Genomic DNA, 21,279 nt, shown 5'->3' with positions numbered 1-21,279 from the left:
GTGCATGGCCCACAGCAAGCGCCTGAGAACCAGAGCTGCTAATGCAGCTGTCAGTGTTAGCCTGTGGGAAGCCAAGAGAATACTTTCAAGAAATTTCACAAGAGCCAAAATACCAAATCTCCTCAACAGATACTTCCTCAGCCCCTACTGTGTGCAGCGGGCAGGGAGGGGAGAGCAGGGAACATCCTGTTTGCTAAGGCCTTACAGGGTCCCCAGAGCGACCAGACAGATACTGTCAAACTCGGGCCTGTGCTCCACACAGACAGCCGGTGCCTTCTTAGAGAAGTAATGATAAGGCTTGCTTTGTTTACTTATTCAAGGATCCAGAGATGATGCTAACTTAGGCAAGTAGGACAAGAAGGCAGAGGCAATTAGTTTAAAATCATTAATCAAATCCCACAGTGGCCCATGACCCAGAGACAAGGTTAGGACAGAGGGGCATGCTATTAAGTCTATGGGAAATGACAGCCCTCCAGGACGCACAAACTTCCCCTTCCTCCAGGAAGCCCATCTGTATTTTTATTACTTTTTTTTGGGGTTCTCTCAGTGCCAGCATCGCTCACTTCTCACAGGGTAGTTGGCCTGCTGGCTATGACCTTCTAGAAGGTGCCAGGCTGTGATCTCAGCACCTGAGAGGCTGAGGCAGGATTCTGGGCTAGCCTGGTCTACCTTGCAAGTCCCAAGCCAGTAGCTAGACCCTTTTCCAACACAAAAACACTCAAAAGGACAGAGAAGAATGACTACGTGAGGGCCCAGGAAAGAGGCAAGACCTGGAAAGAGACCTCAGAAGGATCAATCCCCACCTTCCTTTAGCTCAGATGTCCAGCTTCCACAGCTGTGAAAAAATAAATTCCTAGGCTGGGGAGATGATCTGGTCAGTAAAATGTTTGCTGAACAAACCCTAGAGAGAGCCTGTGTTTGAATCCCCAGCACCCACATAAAAAGCTGGTCATGGTGGCACACACGGATCCTAGCACTGGGGCCAGAGAGGATCCCAGAGGCTTGCTGGCCAGACCAGCGAGGGGAATTGGTGAGCTCCAGGGTTCAGTGAGAAACCCTGTCTCAAAGACTAAAGGGAAGCAAACTCTGGCCTCTGCATACACACATATGCATGCATGCTCTCTCTCTCTCTCTCTCTCTCTCTCTCTCTCTCTCTCTCTCTCATCTCATGGCACACTGTAATGGTAGCTTGAGGAACCCCAAGGAAACAGCGTGAGTTAAGTGATCTTTCTGGAGGAGTCTGGTGCTGGTAGATTATTGTCTTTTTTTTTTTAAATCTGTCCGCACGTCAAGGCACAGCGTGGATCCTGCAGAGCAGTAGGCAGGGCCCTCAGGGAGCTGCCTGTGTAGGGCTGAGGTGCATACACAGCTAGCTCACTGCCTCAGTTTCTGCCCCCATAAAATGGGAATGACGACCTTTGAGACTGCTTTCCTCCAGAGTTAACGATTAGATCATCTACTCAGTGATAGAAATACAAAATGGTTTTTGGAGCTGGGCGGTGGTGGCACATGCCTTTAACACCAGACTCGGGAGGCAGAGGCAGGTGGATCTCAAAAAAAAAAAGGTTTTTGAAGATAATTTCTATTGAGGTATAATTTTCTTTCTTTCTTTCTTTCTTCCTTTCTTCCTTCCTTCCTTTCTTTCTTTTTTTAATTGAGATAGGCTTTTATTTATCCTTGGTTGACCTCAAATTTGTTAAGTAACTGAGGATGACCTTGAATTTGTGATCCTCCTGACTCCACCTCCTAAATGCTGGGTTTACAGGAACGAGCCACCAGGACCCAAGTCATATAGTGCTGGGCATTGAATGCAAAGCCTGCTGCATGGTACACACATGATTTATAGGGCTACACCACCCGGTCCTTTACTGAAGTACAGTTTGTATAAGATAAAACGTATCCACTAGTATTTGGCTAATTGAGATAAAGACACACACCTGGAGAACTTCCTAATTGTTACCATTCTCATTAACCTTTCCCCCAATTCACTCCTCCCTGCTCCCTCAATTCTCTAAACCTATCCCACCTCCACCGCCCACCTCCAACACACCCCTGCCAAAATTTCCCTCCAGTCCTCAAAAAGTCCTTTTCACTCCCTCCTTAAATCCAAGACAACCACCATCCCATCTCCCATCTTTATTGATGGGGTTGTATTGTAAAATTCTCACAGCGTATAACCCCACCACAAGGAGGCAGAGACAGACAGATCCAGGGGGAAGCAGGTTTGCCCAAATTGCTGAGCTCTGATAAACCGTGTGTGTGTGTGTGTGTGTGTGTGTGTGTGTGTGTGTGTGTGTGTGTGAGAGAGAGAGAGAGAGAGAGAGAGAGAGAGAGAGAGAGAGAGAGAAGTGCTGTGTATCTATTGCATATGTGTGTGTGTGTGTGTGTGTGGTGTAGGAAGTTCTTCTGCCCATGTGTTGTTTTCATTGGTTAATGAATAAAGAAACTGCCTTGGCCTAGTTGATAGGGGAGAACTTAGGTAGGCAGGGAAGACAAAATTGAATTCTGGGAGGAAGAAGGGCAGAGTAGGGGAGAGACACCATGGAGCCACCAGAATCAGACATGCCGAATCTTTGCCAGTAAGCCACTGCCACGTGGCGATATATAGATTAATAGAAATGGGTTAAATTAATGTGTAAGAGTTAGCCAATAAGCCGGGCGGTGGTTGCGCACGCCTTTAATCCCAGCACTCGGGAGGCAAAGGCAGGCGGATCTCTGTGAGTTTGAGGCCAGCCTGGTCTACAAAAGCTACGGAGAAACCCTGTCTCAAATAAATAAATAAATAAATAAATAAATAAATAAATAAAAAGAGTTAGCCAATAAGAAGCTAGAGCTAATGGACCAAGCAGCGATTTAATTAATATAGTTTCTGTGTGATTATTTAGGTTCTGGGTGGTCAGGACAAACAAGCGGTTCCTTGCAACATGTGTGCACGAATGTATGTGTGTATATGTGCATGTCTGTGAGTGTGAGTGGATATGCACATATGTGTGTGTCTGTGAGTGTGTGTGTGTGTCTGTGAGTGTGTACATGTGTGTGGGTGTGTGTGGTATAGGGCTTTAAAGCCAGGGCCTGGTACGCAACAGTCAAGCCCTCTACTACAGCTGTAACCCTCAGCTTCACTAAATTGCCCAGGCCAGGTTTGAATTGGCCATAGCTCAGGCAGATTTTGACTCTGTGATAATCTTGCCTCAGCCTCTCAACTAGAGACTTGTGTCACCTGATCCTGCTTAGATGGGTCTCTGGAGCTTCAGGCAGACGAACTCTTCCAATCTGGGGACTTCATCTCTGCCCACCTTCCCTTGGAACTTATAATGTTTCTGAGGTTCAGCCATGATGTTGCGTGTATGGGTGGGTCGTGAATTGTGCCTCTAAGTAGCATCTTGGGGGCTTGTCATACAGGCGTACCATAGTCCTTTTGTCCTTTCTTCATGCGACAGGTGTTTAGACGGTTTCTAGTTTGGTTGTCACAAGGGGAGTGAGGCTTCGGGAGACACTCGTGAGGAAGGTTCTGGACTGACCACGGCACGTGCTCTGCTCTCTGTGGAAACACCAGGCAGTAGAGTGACTGCCTTGTGCCGTGAGTATGTGCTTACCTTTATAGGAAACCGCCACACCATCTTCAAAGGCTGCTCCATTTTCATCCCCTCTGGAAGTGTGTGGTGCAGGTGTCTGGTGTCCTCACCAGAACGCAGCTGTGTTCTCAAACCTCAGATATGTTAACAGAAACCCCCTTTGACTCTTTCTGTGTGTGTGTGTGTGTGCCTTTCTCTCTCTCCTTTCCTCATTATAGCATCACTGAAATAAGACTGAGATAAAATAAATTACACATATTATTAACAATCTGTATCTGTGAGCTTTACTCTTGTGGCTTGGGCCAAGCATAGATCAGGAATATTTGGGGAGCGCCTGGAGAGATGGCTCGGGGGTTAAGAGCATGGAGGACCCGAGTTTAGTTCCTAGCACCCATGTCAAGCAGCTCGCGACTGTTAACTCCAGCACAAGGGATCCAGCACCCTCTTCTGGCCTATATGTACTCATGTGCACATACCCACACAAACACACGCATACCTATACTTAAAAATAAAACAAAATATTAAAAATATTCAGGGAAATTTTGTGTGTGCACTGAACACACAAAGATATTCTCCTTTCTCTCTCTCTTATTTTCTTGGCAGTGCTGGGGATTGAACCCAGGGCCTCATGCATGCTAGACAAGTGCTCTACCACTGAGCTACACCTCCGGTCAATGAATTTTCTTTTCCTGTTATTAGTATAAAATAACTATTTATGGGGCAGAAAATATAGCTCAGGGGACAAAGTGCTGGCTGGATAAGCTTACGGTCCCAAGTTCAGATCCCTAATGCTCACATAAAAGCCAGGCATGGCCATGTGTGCCTGTAGCCCCTGAGTTGTAGGTGAGGAGGATATAGGCAGGTCCTGGAGCCTCGCTGCTAACCAGTCTTGTCAACACAGTAATCATCAGGTTCAGTGAGAGACCTTGTATCAAAAAATTAGATGGGGTGTGATAGAGAAATATACCTCTGGCCAACCTCTGGCTTCTACATGCACAGGCAAACACATCTGTTCACACATGCGTATAAGATAGACAGACAGACACACACAGAGCTATTTACATTAAACATGATCTAAAGGTCACTTATTAAGTGATTTATTTATTTTTGGATTTCTGAGGTAGAGACTCACTATGTAACCAAGGCCAGCCTGGAACTGGCTGTGATCCTCTTGCCTCTGCCTCCCAAGTGCAAGGATTATAGTCATACAAGACCATCACAGGTTTCTAGAGCTGATTTAGTGTGATTTATAGGAGATGGGCAAAATCAAGCAGATTGCATGCAAACACTAAGTCATTTTATGTAAGTAAAGCAGACTTGAGTGTTGGTATTGGCAATGAGTCCTGACCCAATCTCCCCCAAAGGGCAGCAAGGCCTGGCTATGCTAAAACATCCAATTTAGGACCGGAGAGATGGCTCAGTGGTTAAGAGTACTTGTGGCTCTTGTAGAGGATCTGAGTTGGGCTCCCAGCAACCACAGCTTGTAATTCCAGCTCCAGGGGATTCTTGTATGGCCTCTGTGAGCACTGCACTCACACACCCCACACACATACACAAACACACATAATTGAGAAGAAAACCTTTTTTTTTTAGGACATGCAATTTGCCAAATGATGCTTGCATGCATCTACGAAATGGCCATCACAATGAAGACGGCTCACTTCCCCACTTGGCTTCCAGGCAACCACTCATTTGTTTATTAGTACAGATGATTTTGCATCTTCTGGGAACTTGCACAGAAATGGAACCACACAGCATTTACATGTTTTGTCTGGTTTTACTCTGCATAATGCCGGAGACTTGTCTTTGCTGCTGTGTGTCACTTTTCAGTGCTGAGTAATACTCCCTGGTGCAGATATATGGAATTCCTTATCTGGTTACCAGTCTCTAGGCTTCTGGTTATTTGGACAAATGTTTTCATTTCTCTTGGGAAAGCATCTAGGAATAGAATGGCTCGGTTATTATCATTTCAAGAAAATACTCAGACTGAGGGGGGATGTTACTTAGAAGTGCCTTGCGTGTGTGGGGTCTGATTCACTCTAGCAGAACAGAGAGGGAAAAGAAGAGGACAAAGAAGAGGAGGGAGAGAAAGAGGAGGAGGAAGAGGAGAAGGGAGAGGAGGAAGAGGAGGAGGAAGTCAAACAATTGTCCATACCTCCCCACATGTTAATTTACTATTGATACATCTTCAGTGAAACTCCTGTTCAAATATTTCGCTCATTTTTAATGGTCTCATCTCTCCCCCACCTCCTGTCCCTCTCCCTCATTTTCCCCTCTTTTTCTCCATGCTGGAGATTGAACCCAGGTGTCAAATGTGTGTTCTACGATCCAGCTACACCCCCAAGCTCTCCCATTTTCTTGAGAGGATCTTGGAAAGGACAAGAAGTCAAAGACTCATGGAGCCCAATGCACCGGATATTTTCTCTGATATGTTGGGCCTTCCACGTTGTATCAAGGGCTCTATCAAGCAGCAGTCACAGTGATCTTTGCTGGTGTGTGCATTTGCTTTAAAGATTTGATCTCTGTGAGTTCGAGGCCAGCCTGGTCTACATAACAAGTTCTAGGACACCTGAGACTATACAGGGATGCTCTGTTTAAAAACCAAAAACATATTTATTCTATTTTGAATCGTGTGTGTGTGTGTGTGTGTGTGAGAGAGAGAGAGAGAGAGAGAGAGAGCAAATCCCCTGGAACTACAGGTAGTTGTGAGCCACCTGATGTGGATTTTAGGACCCAAACCCAGGGCCTCTACAAGAACTGTTGCTTTTTTTTTATTTTTCATTTATTTTATGTACATGGTGTTTTGCATGCATGTGCGTGTACCATGCGTATAGTGCCTATGTGATCATAAGAGAGCACTGGATGCCCTGGGACTGGGGTTACAGAGGGCTGTGAGCTGCCATGTCGGTGCTGAGAATCAAACCTGGGTCCTCTGCAAAGAACAACCAGTGCTCTTAACCACTGGACCACCTCTCCAAACCCTGGGTTTTGTTTTTGTTTGTTTGTTGTTTCTGAGACAGGGTATCAAGTAACCCAGGCTGGCCTTTTGCCCTTGATCCGTGAGCCTCCAACTCCCAAGTAGTGAGATTACAGACGTGCATCACCAGTCCCAGACCGTTCTCCTTTAGAAAATCCCTGAGCTAGATCCTCCATGTAGGCTGACACACCATTTCCAAACACACACATTCCTTTAACGTAGACAGACTGCAGGCAGCATCAAATCTCCCATCACAGCCATTTCTGCTGTGCAGCATGCGGGCCATCAGCACAGCCACGCTGTTGCTCAACCGTCCCCGCCACCCTCCCACAGAACTTTCCATCTTGCAAAACTGAAACTCTGCTCCCAGCGAACAGCGAGAGTTCCACTCCCCTCCCAGCCCCTGGAAAGCGCTACTCTCCTCTTTGGCTTCTGTGAATTGGAACACTCCCGGAAGCAGGAATCTATAGTGTTTGTCTCAAGCATTTCATTACAAGATTAATGTCCTTACGGTTCATTCACATGATGAGATGTGTTGGGACTTCCTTCCTTGAGGCCAAACAAAATGACCCGTCTTCAAAGGCAGCTTGCTGTGTATATATAATGTTCTTTCAAGTATATCATTTATTATTTTTTTTTGAGAAAAGTTCTCACATGGCCCAGACTGGCCCTAAACTCAAGATGTAGGAGAGGATGGCCCTGAACTTCTCAAGACTTGGTTTCTGGGAACTGAACTCAGGGTTTCATGGATGCTAGCCACTCTACCAGCCGAGCTACTTCTCCAGCCCTTAATTCAATCTTCTTTTTGTTTTCTAAGCAGCGACTCCCCTTGATCCTCCCATCTCTACTTCCCAAGTGTTTGGGATAGTAGCTGCATGCTGCCATGGCCAGCTTTGACTTTTTTATAATCATATTCATGCAACCATGACCACAGTCTAATTTTAGACACCTCAGATGAAACTCCACCAATGATAGTCACTCCCTGCCCTGCTCTGCCAAACACTCCTTCCCTTGACCCTAGTCAGGTCACATATATGTTTTTTGACTCTGTTGCCTGTTTCAGATCTGTATATGAATGAATCACACAATATATTGCCTTCAGTGACTGCTTCTCTTACCTGACATTTGTTTCACCCAGGCTGTGGCATTTACTGACACTGGATTCCTTTTGTTTGTTTGTTTGATGTGACTGTGTATGTGTTCTTGCATGTATATACATTTGTGTGTATGTATATAGATATGTGTGTATATGTCTGTAGTGGGGTTAGAGGTCACCATTGTGTCCTCCTCACCCCCTCTCTACTTAATTTCTCCAAAGAAGGTCTCTCAATGAACCCAGAGCTTAGCTACACCTACTGACCAGTAAGACCCATGGACCCTCCTGCCTCTACCTCTCAGTGCTGGAGTTACAGACATGCAGCACCATGCCTGGCTTTAGTGTGAGTGCCAGCATCTTCCTCAGGTCTTCACATTTGAGTGGAAAGCATGCACTGGCCGAGCCGCAGTATTGCAGCCTCTGCACCGCTCTCAATGATTGGATCATACATTCTAGGATCTCTAGTCCACATTCATACATCGACTGCTCCGTGCTGGGCATTTCTACCTCACTCTTGCACACCGGGACTGTGAACGAGGTACACATTTCCCGTGGACATCTGCTTTTGTTTCTTTTGGGGTGTAGACCCTGGAAATGGAACTTCTGCTTCATATGGAAAACTCCACTACTAACATGCTGAGGAAAGACCACCTCCAAAGCCATGCAAGGGTTCCCGGGGTGGCCACATCCTTCCCACCTCTCTCTTTTCTTACAGGTATGTTAGTGGGTGTGAGGTGTCTCCTCAGGGTGGCCTTGATTTGTGTTTCTCTGGTGACTAATGATGTTAAGTACCTTCCCATGCGCTTATTGGTCATCGGTTTATCTTATTTGGAGAACTGTTCAAGCTCCTCGTCATTTGGAAATAGGGTTGTTATTGCTTCACTGTTGACTTGCGAGAGTCCTTTATCGATTCAGGGTAAATTCCTTATGAGACACATGATTTTCTCCCACTCTGTGGGGTATCTTTTCACTTTTGTTGTTGGTGTGGTTTGCAGCAGAGAGTTTTAAATTCTGATAAAATTCATTTTTTTAAATGTCTCTTGTGTTATTGTAACACAATATAGGAAGTCATTGCCTATCCCGATACCACAGAGATTTCCTCCTACACTGGGAGATTTTGCTAGTTTTGTTTGCTTGCTTGAGGCAAGGTCTAGCTATGCATCCCAGGCTAGCCTCCACTCACTGGCTAGCCTCCTGCCTTTGGTTCTCCAGTGCTGGGATCACAACCGCACACTACCATACCTGGTTGTCTTCTAAGGTTTTATACTTTGCATTTAGGTTTCTGATTCATTTTGAATCAACCTTTAATTTCTTTTTTTATTTATTTTATTTTATTTATTTTAATTTATTTTATTTTTAATTATGTGAATGTGTGGGTATCTGTGTGTGGGTATGTACAGAGGAGTGCAGTGCCCCCAGAGGCCAGAAGAGGGCGTTGGATGCCCTGGAGTTCCACTACAAGCAGTAGTAACTGACTTCTGCTTCTCCTGTCTCCGCCTCTGAGTACCAAGATTGCAGATGCTAACCATTATCCTCAGTTTGTGGAGTGAACTGAACTCAGGGTTTCATGCATGCTTGGCAAACACTCTACCTCCTGAGCTATGTCTCCAGCCCTTAACTCAGTTTTCTTTCTTTTTTCTTTAACCAGGGCCTCATATAGCCTGGGGCTTCAAACCCTAGATCCTCTTATTTCTACTCCCTAAGTGTTTGGGATATTAGGTGTGTGCTACCAAGTCCAGCTTCAATTTTTTAGAATCCATGTTCCTGTAACCATGACCACGGTCTAATCGACACCCCAGATAAAACTCTACTGATGGCAATCACCCCATGCTCTGCTCTGCGACGCATCCGCTCTCCTCAGCGTAGTCAATGAACCTAACAGACCCAGGTGCTGGGAATCAAGCTTGGATTCCTTCAGACGAGCCTCAGGCACTCTTAATGGCTGAGCCGTCTCTCCAGCCCCCGGTTCAAGCCCCCATTTTGAGCTAACTTTAGTGGGTGGCTTGAGCCAGGGGTTTCAGCCTCATTCTTTTGGTGGTAGCTCTGCAACTATCGCCTCTAGATTCGTTGCAAAGAGTACTTTTTCTCTACGTATTGTATTAGCGCCCTTGTGGAATTTTCATCCCTTCTGCTTTTTATTTATGTTTTTGAGACAGGATCTCAAAGCCCAGGCTTGCCTCAAATCTAATGTGCTGCAGCAGTTGACCTTGAACTTCTGATTATAGTTGATAGGAATAACCTCCTCAGTCCTTATAATTTCCGTAAGACTTTTAAGAGGAGCTTGCCAAACCCTTTAAGAAAAGTCTGCTAAGGTTTGTCTGAAAGCCTTTTTGACACTGACTCCATAGAGCCCAGGGAGGAACTGGCCTGTCAGTGACCCCGAGCCTCCAGACTCACCTCCGTGGACTAGCCCTCGGCTTATTTGGGGTTTATTTGGTCTTCTTTGATCCCTCTGAACATTATTTTAGGTTTTCAATCTACACTATTTCCATTTCTTTATCAATTTCATCCATAGAAATTTGATTTGTTTTGTATTTTTATAAATGGGTTTAGGTTTTCAGTTTGCAAACATCTATTTCCAACATGCAGACATAACAACTGTTGTTATTTTTGAATTTTTGTGTTCTGTTCTGCGACCTGGCTAAACTCCACATATGAATTCAGTCTGTGTGGATTCTACAGGGTTTTGGTGTTGTTTTTGTTTGTTTGTTTTGTGGCAGGGTCTTACATTCCCTGCCTGTTTGGAAACAGTCCGGCTGGCCCTGAACACTCAGTCTTCCTCCAGCTCCCCACTCCTTGGCGCCGAGATCACAGCGTGAGCCACCACTTCTTTTAAAATGTCAAGCAGTGATTTCATTGCTTGAGCACAGAGATGAGTTTGTGCAACTGGGGCAAAGCTGTGGGTGATTCATCTTCCCGAGGGTGGGGGAGGACTCAAGTGATACTGGGTGGATGGATGGGTCCATCTCTTGATCATTCAGAACCATCCATGGCTTAGGGCCTGCATCCTATTGGTGGGAATTCTTCCAACCCAGGGTTGCCTGTTTGAGAGTCTCAGTACTAGCTCTGGCTGCCCTTGAACTTGTGATCTTCCTGTCTTTGCCTCCCGACTGTTGGGTTTACAGGCAGACACCACTTGTCACGCCTGGCTGGACCCAGGCATCTTTAACTTTACCACAAGGCAGATGGTGCTACGCCTTGTGAGTCCTTCAAGGTCACATTGGTGGGTGAGGGAGTCGGGCTCTTCTTAGCCAGTTTATAAACCTGCTCCTTCCCGTCATCAGATGCCAGTTTCAGTCAAGTGAAGGCACCGTCGTGACAGGGCAGGACTGTGAGCACATGGCTGGCAGTGGCTACGGTCAGGCAGGAGTCCTCGTGTGGACCATTAAGTGGATGCTAATGGAAGTGTGTTGTTGTTGCTGTTGTTATTGGTGGTTACTTATTTCTTCTTTGAGGCAGTGTCTTTCCATGAAGTCCACACTGGCCTCCAACTCTTGGGAGATCTGCCTGCTTCTGCCTCCTGAGTGTGGGATTAGGCCCATGTATCATCAGGTCCAGGGACAGATGCATCCGTTGTGGCTTTAATGGTTTTTGTTTTGTTTTGTTTTGATTTTTCGAGACAAGGTTTCTCCATAGCTTTTGGAGCCTGTCCTGGAACTAGCTCTTGTAGTAGCTGGCCTCAAACTCACAGAGATCTGCCTGCCTCTGCCTCCTGGATGCTGGGATTAAAGGTGTGTGCCACGCCTGCCTGGCTGTGTTTTTATTTCTTTTTGTGCCTCCCCAGTCCCTTTCTCTCTTTACCTTACTAAATGCCCCACCACTGCCCACCCTCCACCAACCCCAGTGCGGTGCTGAACAGATCCAGTGTGTGGACACTCTTGCCCCCCTCTCCCAGCAGGGGACATTCAGTTTTTCAGCCTCAAGCGTGATTTTGGTTGTGATTTATAGTTCAAGGTGAACTTAGATCTCCATTTTCTGACTTTTAGATTTGTTCTTGCCAAGAATGAATGCTGATTTTTGTCCCACGGTGTCTCCTGGGTTGGTTTGATTGCATCTGAGGTATTTACACATTTTATTTTTAAACCCATTAACGTGGTTGGTAAAATACACATGGGTTCTATTCTAGTGTAAAAATCAAACTTTCATTCCACAGATAAAGCCAACGTGGCTATGGTTTGTTTCTTTGTTTATATATTTTTATAGACTCTGTGTTCAGGAGGTCATTGTTCTGCACTCTTCCTTTGGGCTGTTAGCAGCTTTGGTATCAGAATAGATGTGGCTCCATAGGGTAAATTCAGAATTTCCTCATGTAATGCCAGCAGGAATTCCTGTAAATCCTTGTTCTGGCCAGAATGGTGTCCCTCAAATTCACGTGGTGAAGCCCCTTGAACACTTTAGCCCAATGTCTCAGAATGTGTCTGTCTTTGCAAAGAGTACCCTCAAAGAGGTGATTAGATTAAACAAGACTAACCTACTTGATTGTCCCTAAGACACAAGTAATAAAGGCCACCCTCGCAGTGTCTCTTTGCATCCATCTTTGGGAATAGCTTAGGTTTGTATCTGGGGTTGCTCTCCCACAAGTGGAATTTCTGGGCAGACCAGTTCATTATTCACTATTGAGCTCTTGGAGCTTGGAAGAGGCAGGTGGGAGTGGAGGAGCCCGCCTCTCCCCGGGGAGGATCGGGCTCTCTGAAGACCTGCCTGACTTGCAGCTCCACTCGAATTTTAGGGGACAAAGTGGCTTCCTGAGTGAGGTTCCAGGTCTTGGCTTTAGCCTAAATGTAGGCACTCCCCAGCTCCTGCAGGCTGTATTTGTTGTTGTTTTCATAGGCCAGTGATCTTCCTGAGAGACAGAGGCAAATGAGGAGGCAGAATTAGAACCCAGATACCCTGCAGACAGGAGAGCAACGCCAGCCTTGTCAACAGCTTTTCTGAAGCCCTTGTCACAGGGGCAAACCCTGGGCTCACTGAGAAAACAAGGGCCCCGGAACCCCGGGATTGCCAGTCGTGTAGAGATCCACAAACCAAAACATGCAGGTACCCGCAAGGGAACGCACCTGCAAGTACAAATTAAAGTCTTCCCGTGTGTGGTGTGTGGATGACTGATGGTAGGCTGTGAGGGACTTCCTGGGGACACAGACAGGAAATTGGGCGGAAGTGGGGAGGTAAGGGACAGTGAGTGACACCTGAGATAGGGTCATGGGCTTGGGACATCCAGAAGAGGAAGTGTGAAAAGCCTGCGGGGGAAGAGACGCTTGTGGGGGGGTAGGAAGTGGGAGGAAACAGGGGGAATGGGAGGAAATGGGGATAAGAAGACAGGGCATCCCTTTCAGACCCTTGTCAACAGGATTGGAAACACTGGATGAGGAGAGATGTGGGGATGAGGGGATATTGGAAGTACCAGAATCCAACAGGCCTCTTTTCCCATCATCCCTGACACCCCCACCACTGCCACAACCCACCCCTATTCACCCCAGGCCCTTGTCTTTAAAACTGAGCCCTGTGCATGCCTCATAGCGCAGGTAACATAGGTACTTAAAATCCTTATTCCTGGAACGAGGCCTTGGTACCCTGAATCCACAGCTGAGGGGGGCACAGAGCAGGGAAAGGAGCCCAGTGACCAAGGTCTCAGCCCTGGGTACCTGCTCAGTCTGCTCAGGTGGCTCCCAGAGCCCTCCCTTCTTTCCCAATCCCATACAGAGAAGATGGTAATAACAAGGACCAGCACCGCACACCCCACTCCCTAAAAACAAGCAACTGATGCTAACACCCAGACTCACCAGGCCCTCCACCACCCACCCTGGTACCATCTGGGGACAGATAATAATTTTCAAAGACATTTGGGGGGTGGGCCAATTTAGGAGTGAGGTAGGAGGGGCTGTTGTTGGGCCCGGGGTGCTGTTTGAAGCCCTGGGGTGTGTTAGATGGCTGCAGCACTGAGTGTGGTCTCTACCCACAGGGACAGGTTAAAAAGAGCCCAAGAGGACTCTTTTTTTTTTTTCTTTTTTTGGTTTTTTGAGACAGTGTTTCTCTGTGGCTTTGGAGCCTGTCCTGGAACTAGCTCTGTAGACCAGGCTGGTCTCGAACTCACAGAGATCCGCCTGCCTCTGCCTCCCAAGTGCTGGGATTAAAGGCGTGCGCCACCACCGCCCGGCTCAAGAGGACTCTTGACACTGCAGGTGAGCTGGGTGCATGAGTCTCACCCCGGTCTCAGTCACTTAGGGACGCGCGGATAGGTACGTGTCCACACAAAGTCCCCTCACCAATAAGAGCCTCCATCACTGGGCCAGACTTGGGCTCCTCACAGCTTCCTTCTTAAGCGGGCATTGGTGGTTAACCTGCTTTGGGGGTCTCTGTAGTGTCTACGTTTAGCTACAGTCTTGCTACCACAGTTCAGCTGGGATCTCTGTTGTCCCTCTCGACATCCACCGATCAGCCTCTACCATCCCCTGAGGTAACGCGTGATCCCTGCTGCTTGAGACATTGTCCAGTCAGCTTAGCTTAGTGCAGCCTCTGCCCCGCCGGGTCCTCGTGATGACCATGCATTCACTCACACTTGTCTTTTTGCCTTGTCGTACGTGCCTTTTTTCCCTTTTAAAATATTTTTTATTTTTAAAATATGTTATGTGTATGTGCCTGAGTGCATGCATGTGCACTACATGCAAAGATCAGAAGAAGCACCAGATCCCCAGGGACTGGGGTTACAGATAGTCGTGAGCCACCGTGTGGGGTTCTGGTGAACCCGAGACCTCTGCAAGGGCAGTAAGTGCTTTTTGACTGTGGAGCCATCTCTCTAGGCCCAATTTATTTTTATTTTATGTGTATGAATGCCTTGCCCGCATGGATGTGCCCTCACCACTCGAATGCCTGGCGCCTGAAGCAGCAGAATAAGGCACCAGAACCCATGAAATCGAAGTGACGGGCAGTTGTGAGCTGCAGTGTCAGTGCTGGGAGCTGAACCCAAATCGTCTGCAAGAGCATCAAGTGCTTTTAACCACTGAGGAAACTCTCCAGCCCTTCTCTCTTCTTCCCCTCCCCCTCCCAGATTCACATGTTGCCCAGGGTAGCCTAAAACCTGCCATGTAGCCAAGGATGGACTTGAACTCCTCCTGCTTCCATCTCCCAAGAGCCAGGATCACAGGCACGTGCCACCTCAACTGGGTTTCTGATGCAGTTGGGTCCGGACCTTTTGCACTCTGGCCTCCTTAACCCTCTTTGCTTTGTATTTGGAACTGAGTCCAGTCTCTCTTGCTCACTCTAAGGCCCTGGTACAGTGGTCCCTACAGGAAGGTCCCTTGAAGAAAGCACCTCTCCCCCCCCCCCCCCCCGGCTAGTATTGTTGGATAACATTTTCCTTAGCATCTTCCAGCTGGGGATGGAGAGAGCTTCAGCCTTGCTTCAGGTACAGGGGGTGGGGCTGCCCACTCCCAAGCCCAGAGGTGGGCAGGCTGTTGTGGGGTGGGGATTTTACCAGCCTGGTGTGGGAAGGGCTGTGACAGCAGGAGGGAAGAGGTGGAGCCAGTCTTTTCTAGGACACCTGTCACCTGCCTCCTGCCCAAGGGCATTGCCCCAACACTACCCTGCTAGTGTGCGTGGTAGCAGCGTGAAGCTGGGGCCTGTTCTTCAGAGACTTCCGGGCATATCAAAGACCTTTAAAGCCCTATGTCGCTGGCCTCCCCAAATCCAAGACATGGCATATGGGGCACAGGCCAACCCCAAAGGGTTCAGGAAGAAGGCGCTGGTTAAACACCCCACTGGATGGAAGAGGCCAAGCCTCAGGGCCTCTTCTCCTTTCAGAACCTCCAGGTAGGTGCTTGTTGCCTTGGAAAGGAACATTCCACCTAGGGGGCTGGGAGATGGGGAGGGGTTCCGGTTCCGCTCTGGAGTCAGTTCCTCAGGAAGGAGAGCGGAGTTTCTGCATGTTGAGCAAAAGCGTGCCAACTGCATTCTGGTCCTAGAAGGATCTTTGGGATTTAATCAACTCCAATCTGTTCTTGAAGCCTAGAGAGACTGAGAGATCTGCCTGTGGTCCCTCAGCATTTACCAAGCTGAATCTAGAATCCAGTGACCCAGGTCTCTTGGTTTTATGTTTTAAGATCCAACTGCCAGGTGGGGTTCCACGACCTGGGTCCTGGCATTCCTTGGAGTATAGACTCAAGAGAGCTGAATCTGGTGTAGGGCCATGGCTTCCCGTCTTGGAGCTGAGAGTCGGGTGCGGGCGGTGGAGGAGATTGGTTCTGGTGGCTCTGCCACCCTGGGGTGTGTTCCTCCCAGGAGATGCAGGCCAGGTAGGGAGGTGCTGATTGCAGGGCTGGGTGACAGCAATTACGGCAAGAGAAAGCATGGGTGGTGTCTTGGATGAGACCCGGCTGCACGTAACTGGGGAGGAGGGATTCAGCTTGGGCTTTGCTCTCTCTTAGGTCCAGCCTGGGTATGAAGAAATTCTTTGCCATCGCAGTCCTGGCTGGCAGTGGTGAGCATGGCTCCCAGGAGACCTTTCTGACCCCCCCTCCCTCCCCCAGCCTTTCCCTAGAAATGTGGACCTCCTGTGTGGGTCTACTGGCAGGCTGTGCCTTCCTCTCCACTTCCCTGTCTAGGCTCCAACCTCTCTCCTCTGGGGATGTTTAGTTCGGGACACCCGTAAACAAGCCAGAAGACATCTTTAACGAGCTATGCCGAGCAGGTGCAGGGAGCTGAGCAAGCCTCGTAAACTCGCAGTGTTTGCCGTCATCGTGGACCTGAGCATATGTATTAGTGACTTTCTGTGCTGGCAGGAGTTAATGAGTTTGTGTGTAGCTAGATGCGTGTCTGTGCATGAGTGTAGGTGTGTCTGAGCATACACGATGTCTGCGTGGCCCACACGTCAGTAAAATATGGCTCATGGCTGGCACCTAGGTGTACACTTGTGTTCATTGTGATGTGTGTGTGTGTGTGTGTGTGTGTGTGTGTGAAGTGGGGAGTTTAAGGGAGTGCTTGTCTATCCCAAGCATAATCATGTATGTTTCTAACTCTCATCCTGTGAGAGCCGATGGTTGGGGACCCAGCAGCCTGGTGTTACATATATCCTGTCCCCAGGGTAAAATGCCTGCAGGGGAGGAGGCAGCCAGGGCCTTATGGTGGCAACTAGGTACCTCAAGGTCCTTTGGGAGGGTGGGGTTCTATTTAGCCTTCAACTTTCCAAAACTGGGCTTCTTGTCTCTCAGAACATTTTCTTGCCCACGGAGGAAGGAGGTTGGAGGATGTGGGGACAGGATGCCTAACTCCAGATGCAGATGGAGCAGACCAGTGGAGGTTGTTATATGCGTGGCTCAGCATCCAGCTAAGGAACAGACAAGGCTCCTGCCTGAACTCTGCTACTCCCAGCCTGTGCTACCTGGGCAAGCCTTTCCCCTTCTGAGCCTTAGTTTTCTCACCCCATAAATGGGGATAAAACCTCCCTCCTGCTGGTGGGTAGGTGAGTGGCTTCACTCAGGTAGGGACTGCAGACCCCAGGCTCATGGCACTGACTAAGTGGAGATGGCTCAGAGAGCCCCACACCCTACACGGGACAGGAGAGGGAAGCAGTCAGAGAAGCAAGAAGGATGAATGAATGGCTGGAGGGCCTGGCCACTGTCAGGAAGCTGAGTTTTGCTGGTGACAGAAGCGCCTTTGCATTATTGCTTGCTCTGTGTGTGCACTGTCTGAGATGCACCAACTCCCTGGCTCCCTTCAGTAGCAGAGGTCAGGAAGGGAGCAGAAAGAACCCAATTCCTGTAACTCCTGACAGCTGTGGCACTGAGGATGACCTCTTGGGGAAGTGGTCTCTGATCTCATTAAGTTGCCCAGGCTGTCCTTGAATCCAGTCTACAGCCCAGGCAGCCCTTGCACGTTCAATCCTCCTGCCTCAGACAAGGTCCTCAGTAGCTGGAATGTAACCACCAAACTCCACTGAAATGCAATTCTGACTTTTAGGATTTTCACCTTAGCATGAGTTTAGCAGGCTCCACCGGAAGCCAAGCACCTGAGGCAGAGGGTGTGGCTGAGGTTCCCACCCTGACTTGCTCTAGGCTCCCCAGTGTGACCCTAGGCAAGTTACTCAGGGCTCCAGCCTCAGTTTGCTTATCTGTAAAACTGTGTTCATGACTTCACAATGAATACCCAATGAGTTAACAAATTCAAAGTTTTAGGAGGCTGTCTTGTCTGCAGTTGAATGAACCAGATTCGGTCCTCCGGGGTGTGCAGGGAGTGGGAACCCCAGCCTACTACCCTCTTCTCCCTTCGCCCCTTCCCCATCCCATTCTCTGGGCTCTGAGGAGTCACTCCCCACTTCTCTTGTAGTTGTGTCCGTCGCCCATGGCAGCCTGTTGAACCTGAAGTTCATGGTGGAAGCTATCACCCACAAAAACGCCATCCTGTCCTTTGTGGGCTACGGCTGTTACTGCGGGCTAGGGGGGCGCGGCAAGCCCATGGATGAGGTGGACTGGTAGGTTCTGGGGGCCTCCTGTTGGGAGAGATGGGGGACGCTTATGGACAGACTGAGGAGGAAGGGCCAGGAACCCCATTTTTACCTTCTTAGATACTTTCTGTTGTCCATATTAGAATGGCATTTTATGCCCCCACAAACCAACAAGGAGGCACTGGTCTTGTGGTGGATCCTCCACAAAGGCACAGACACTATGGACACCCACCCTATTAGTCCACGCTTTCTCCCTCAGACTAAGAGGCCCTGGAAGTCATGGCCTCCGCTCTTCCTTCCCCAGTAGCAGCCAGCACCAAGTCTGGCACCTCAGAGAGCTTGCAGCTGGCTTCACTCTTGTAGAAAGAAGAGGAGGGGATGACCACTCTGCATTCACTTCCCATCTTTCATGCCCCTATGCCTGTTGACGCGCCTCAGACCCTCTCCCCTTCTTGGCCATCCAACACAGTGGGGCTCTGAGTTACTACCTATGGTTTTAAAGTAATGGCTTCCTGCCAACCCTCCCTCAGGCCTGGTAGCTGGGACACCTGACTCCAATTGCAGCTCCACTCTGGGCTCCGGTGTAGGGAGGGGGCCGAGAGCCCTGATGATAGGACAAAGAGGTAGCATCAAGGACAAGAGTATAGGATGCCAGTGCTAGTTCCGCTCTACTGTGTGACCTTGGGCGTGTAACTACCCCTCTCTGGACTGCAGTTTGAAGGGCTGACCACGAGGGACTGAAACAGATGATCCAAGGTCTCCACTTGGTTTGTGGGGCGGGGGGGCTGCCTGCATCTGTCTGCCCATTTCTACCCCCTCAGGTGCTGTCACGCCCACGACTGCTGCTATCAGAAGCTCTTTGACCAAGGCTGCCGCCCCTATGTGGACCACTATGACCACAGAATTGAGAATGACACTGTGATCGTCTGCAGTGAGTCCCTCCCTTGACACCCTGGCTAGGAATGGGACCTTGGGGGGGGGGTGAGTGTGGGGACCCAAAGACAAACCTAGGATACCCCACTAAGCTTGGATTTCAGGCAATCAATGAAATATTTTTGGGATAAGGATATCCCAAATGAGACACACCGACACTAAAAGCTAACCGTTGGCTTCCAATTAGTCTTAGCACGAAATGAAGAATTAGACTAGCCTTTAGTTGGGCATGAATTTGAGAAAGAACTACCTTTTGCTACTTGGCCCTTGCCAATCTCTCCCTGGGAGAGTGGGGGCTTGCCTGGCTCTTCCACGGAAGGGAGGAGTCTGGGAAAGCAGGAGGTACTGGTAGGGTTGGGTAAATCTGCCCCTCTTTTCTTTCTTCCTAATTTTGTTGATTTTTACTTATGTGTGTGTATACCTGCTTCTCTGTAAGTGCACCATGTGAGTGCGTGAGCCTGTAGCGCTCAGAAGAGGGTGTTGGATCCCCTGGAACTGGAGTCATAGGTGGTGTGAGCCACTTGATGTGGGTGCTGGGAACTGAACCGGGGTCCGGTGCAATAGCAGCCGGTGCTCTTAACGGCTGAGTCATGCAATGGGAGGTTTTTCTGCCCCGCCCTGTCCCACAGTCACTTTTAAATCATCACTCAGAGGCTTCTATTAATTATAAATGTTTGGCTGACAACTCAGGCTTATTAAAACTAGCTCTCACATTAAATTAACCCATTTCGATTCATCTATGTATCACCACGTGGCTGTGGCTTTATCAGCCCACCGGCATCTGGTTTCTTGGGCAGCTGGCTTTCATCACCTGAACTCCACCCTTCTTCCTCTGAGTCCTCAGCTGGATTGTTCCACCTAACCTTATCCTGCCTGGCTACTGGTCAAACAGCTTTTATTATTAACCAATGGAGGCAATACACAGCCACAGGGTATAGAAGCATCCCATAGGCAGAACTATCTCTCCAGCTCCCCCCCTCCCTCTTTCTTAGCCTCAGTTGTCTCAGTTGCTCAGAGGTTCCCCAGTTTTACCCTGTGCTAGCGTCACTCACAGGCTGAGGGGTACCAGCCCAGAGCAGGGCACCCTAAAAGCCAGGTGGAAGAAGACTTATGGACTTGAAGTCATTTCTCCAAGGCCACCTGGTTCCTAGAGCCCCTTTCTCTCTTGTCTTGCTGTCATCCATAAGCCTATGCCTTCTTTCCACGACAGGTGAACTCAATGAGACAGAGTGTGACAAGCAGACATGTGCGTGTGACAAGAACTTGACTCTGTGCCTCAAGGACCAGCCGTACAGGGACAGGCACCGAGGCTACCTCAATGTCTATTGCCGGGGTCCCACACCCAACTGCAGCATCTATGACCCGTACCCAGAGGAAGTCACCTGTGGATATGGCTTCCCATCGACCCCTGTCTCAACCTAGCCAGGCTGAGGTCTGAGAAAAAAGAGGGTGGCGGGTCTGACTGGGGTCTACACCAGATGTGTGGGGCCACATAGGGCCCAGTGCTGTCCTGGGGCTCCCTCCCAGGACTGTAGTTAGCTCAGAAAACTCTAGAAAGGCCAGGGCTTGTCTGTGGCCATCACTCGGTCAGCCTCACATTCAGCAGCTGGGTCAGGTCTTAGCAGGAAACACACGACTTGTTGGGGTCTCTCCTGGATACGGAAAGAAAGGATATGTCCCCCAGCTCACCCCCCAGAACCTCTGAGCCCAGCACAGACCTGGAACTGCACTCAGGAAGGCAGAGTGCTAGGCTGAGGCCTGGGTTCTAGTCGTCTCTTCAATGAGGAGGACAGAGTGGGTAGCCCCATCCAGTCCTCAGCCAATTGGATGTGTCTAGGACCAAAGCCTGACTTCTGTTACCCAGCATGCCTCTGGCCAGGCTCCAAGGGCACAGGGATCCCATATATAGAGTATAGCTGCACATATAGGAACTGGGAGGAGGTGGTCACACATCCACAGTTCTTCCTACCCCCTGACTCCTGCACAGAAGTGGTGTGTACCCCATTGCGCCTCACCCCACCTAAATTCAGAGTGACAAGCTAGGGGGTACCCGGAGCTCTCACTCCGTATGCAGGGAGAGGCTGATTCCGACTGTCTCTGGGGAACTGAGACTGAGGTTTAGGTTGAAAGATGGAAGGGAAAAATCTCAGGAGACTGAGAGGAAAACTTGGGTAGAGAGAGGGTGGGGTGGTGAAAAAGGGAGGGGTTAGGCGAGGGAGCAGGATGTAGCGAAGGCCAGGCCAGTTGCCAGACACATAGATGG

At 49.0% G+C, this 21,279-nt stretch overlaps 2 protein-coding genes and 1 non-coding gene across 4 annotated transcripts in view; 2 read left to right on the top strand and 1 right to left on the bottom strand.

Moving 5' to 3' along the window:
* The window catches only part of Pla2g5 (phospholipase A2 group V), a 124,911-nt gene that overhangs the window by 94,726 nt on the left and 8,906 nt on the right, over positions 1-21,279 (top strand). The window lies entirely within an intron of this gene.
* Trnaa-agc (transfer RNA alanine (anticodon AGC)) lies at positions 4,173-4,244 on the bottom strand. The gene has a single exon. It is a non-coding gene; the product is annotated as a tRNA-Ala (tRNA).
* Pla2g2f (phospholipase A2 group IIF) lies at positions 15,223-20,880 on the top strand. The gene is made up of 5 exons (XM_075945975.1): positions 15,223-15,454; positions 16,069-16,121; positions 17,966-18,110; positions 18,905-19,014; positions 20,227-20,880. Exons 1-5 carry the CDS (start codon positions 15,339-15,341, stop codon positions 20,436-20,438), a joined length of 636 nt encoding a protein of 211 aa, XP_075802090.1. The 5' UTR covers positions 15,223-15,338; the 3' UTR covers positions 20,439-20,880.

This window comes from Microtus pennsylvanicus, chromosome 13 (assembly GCF_037038515.1).
Source record: "Microtus pennsylvanicus isolate mMicPen1 chromosome 13, mMicPen1.hap1, whole genome shotgun sequence".
Lineage (NCBI taxonomy): Eukaryota > Metazoa > Chordata > Mammalia > Rodentia > Cricetidae > Microtus > Microtus pennsylvanicus.
This window is presented reverse-complemented; position numbering and strand designations above follow the sequence as displayed.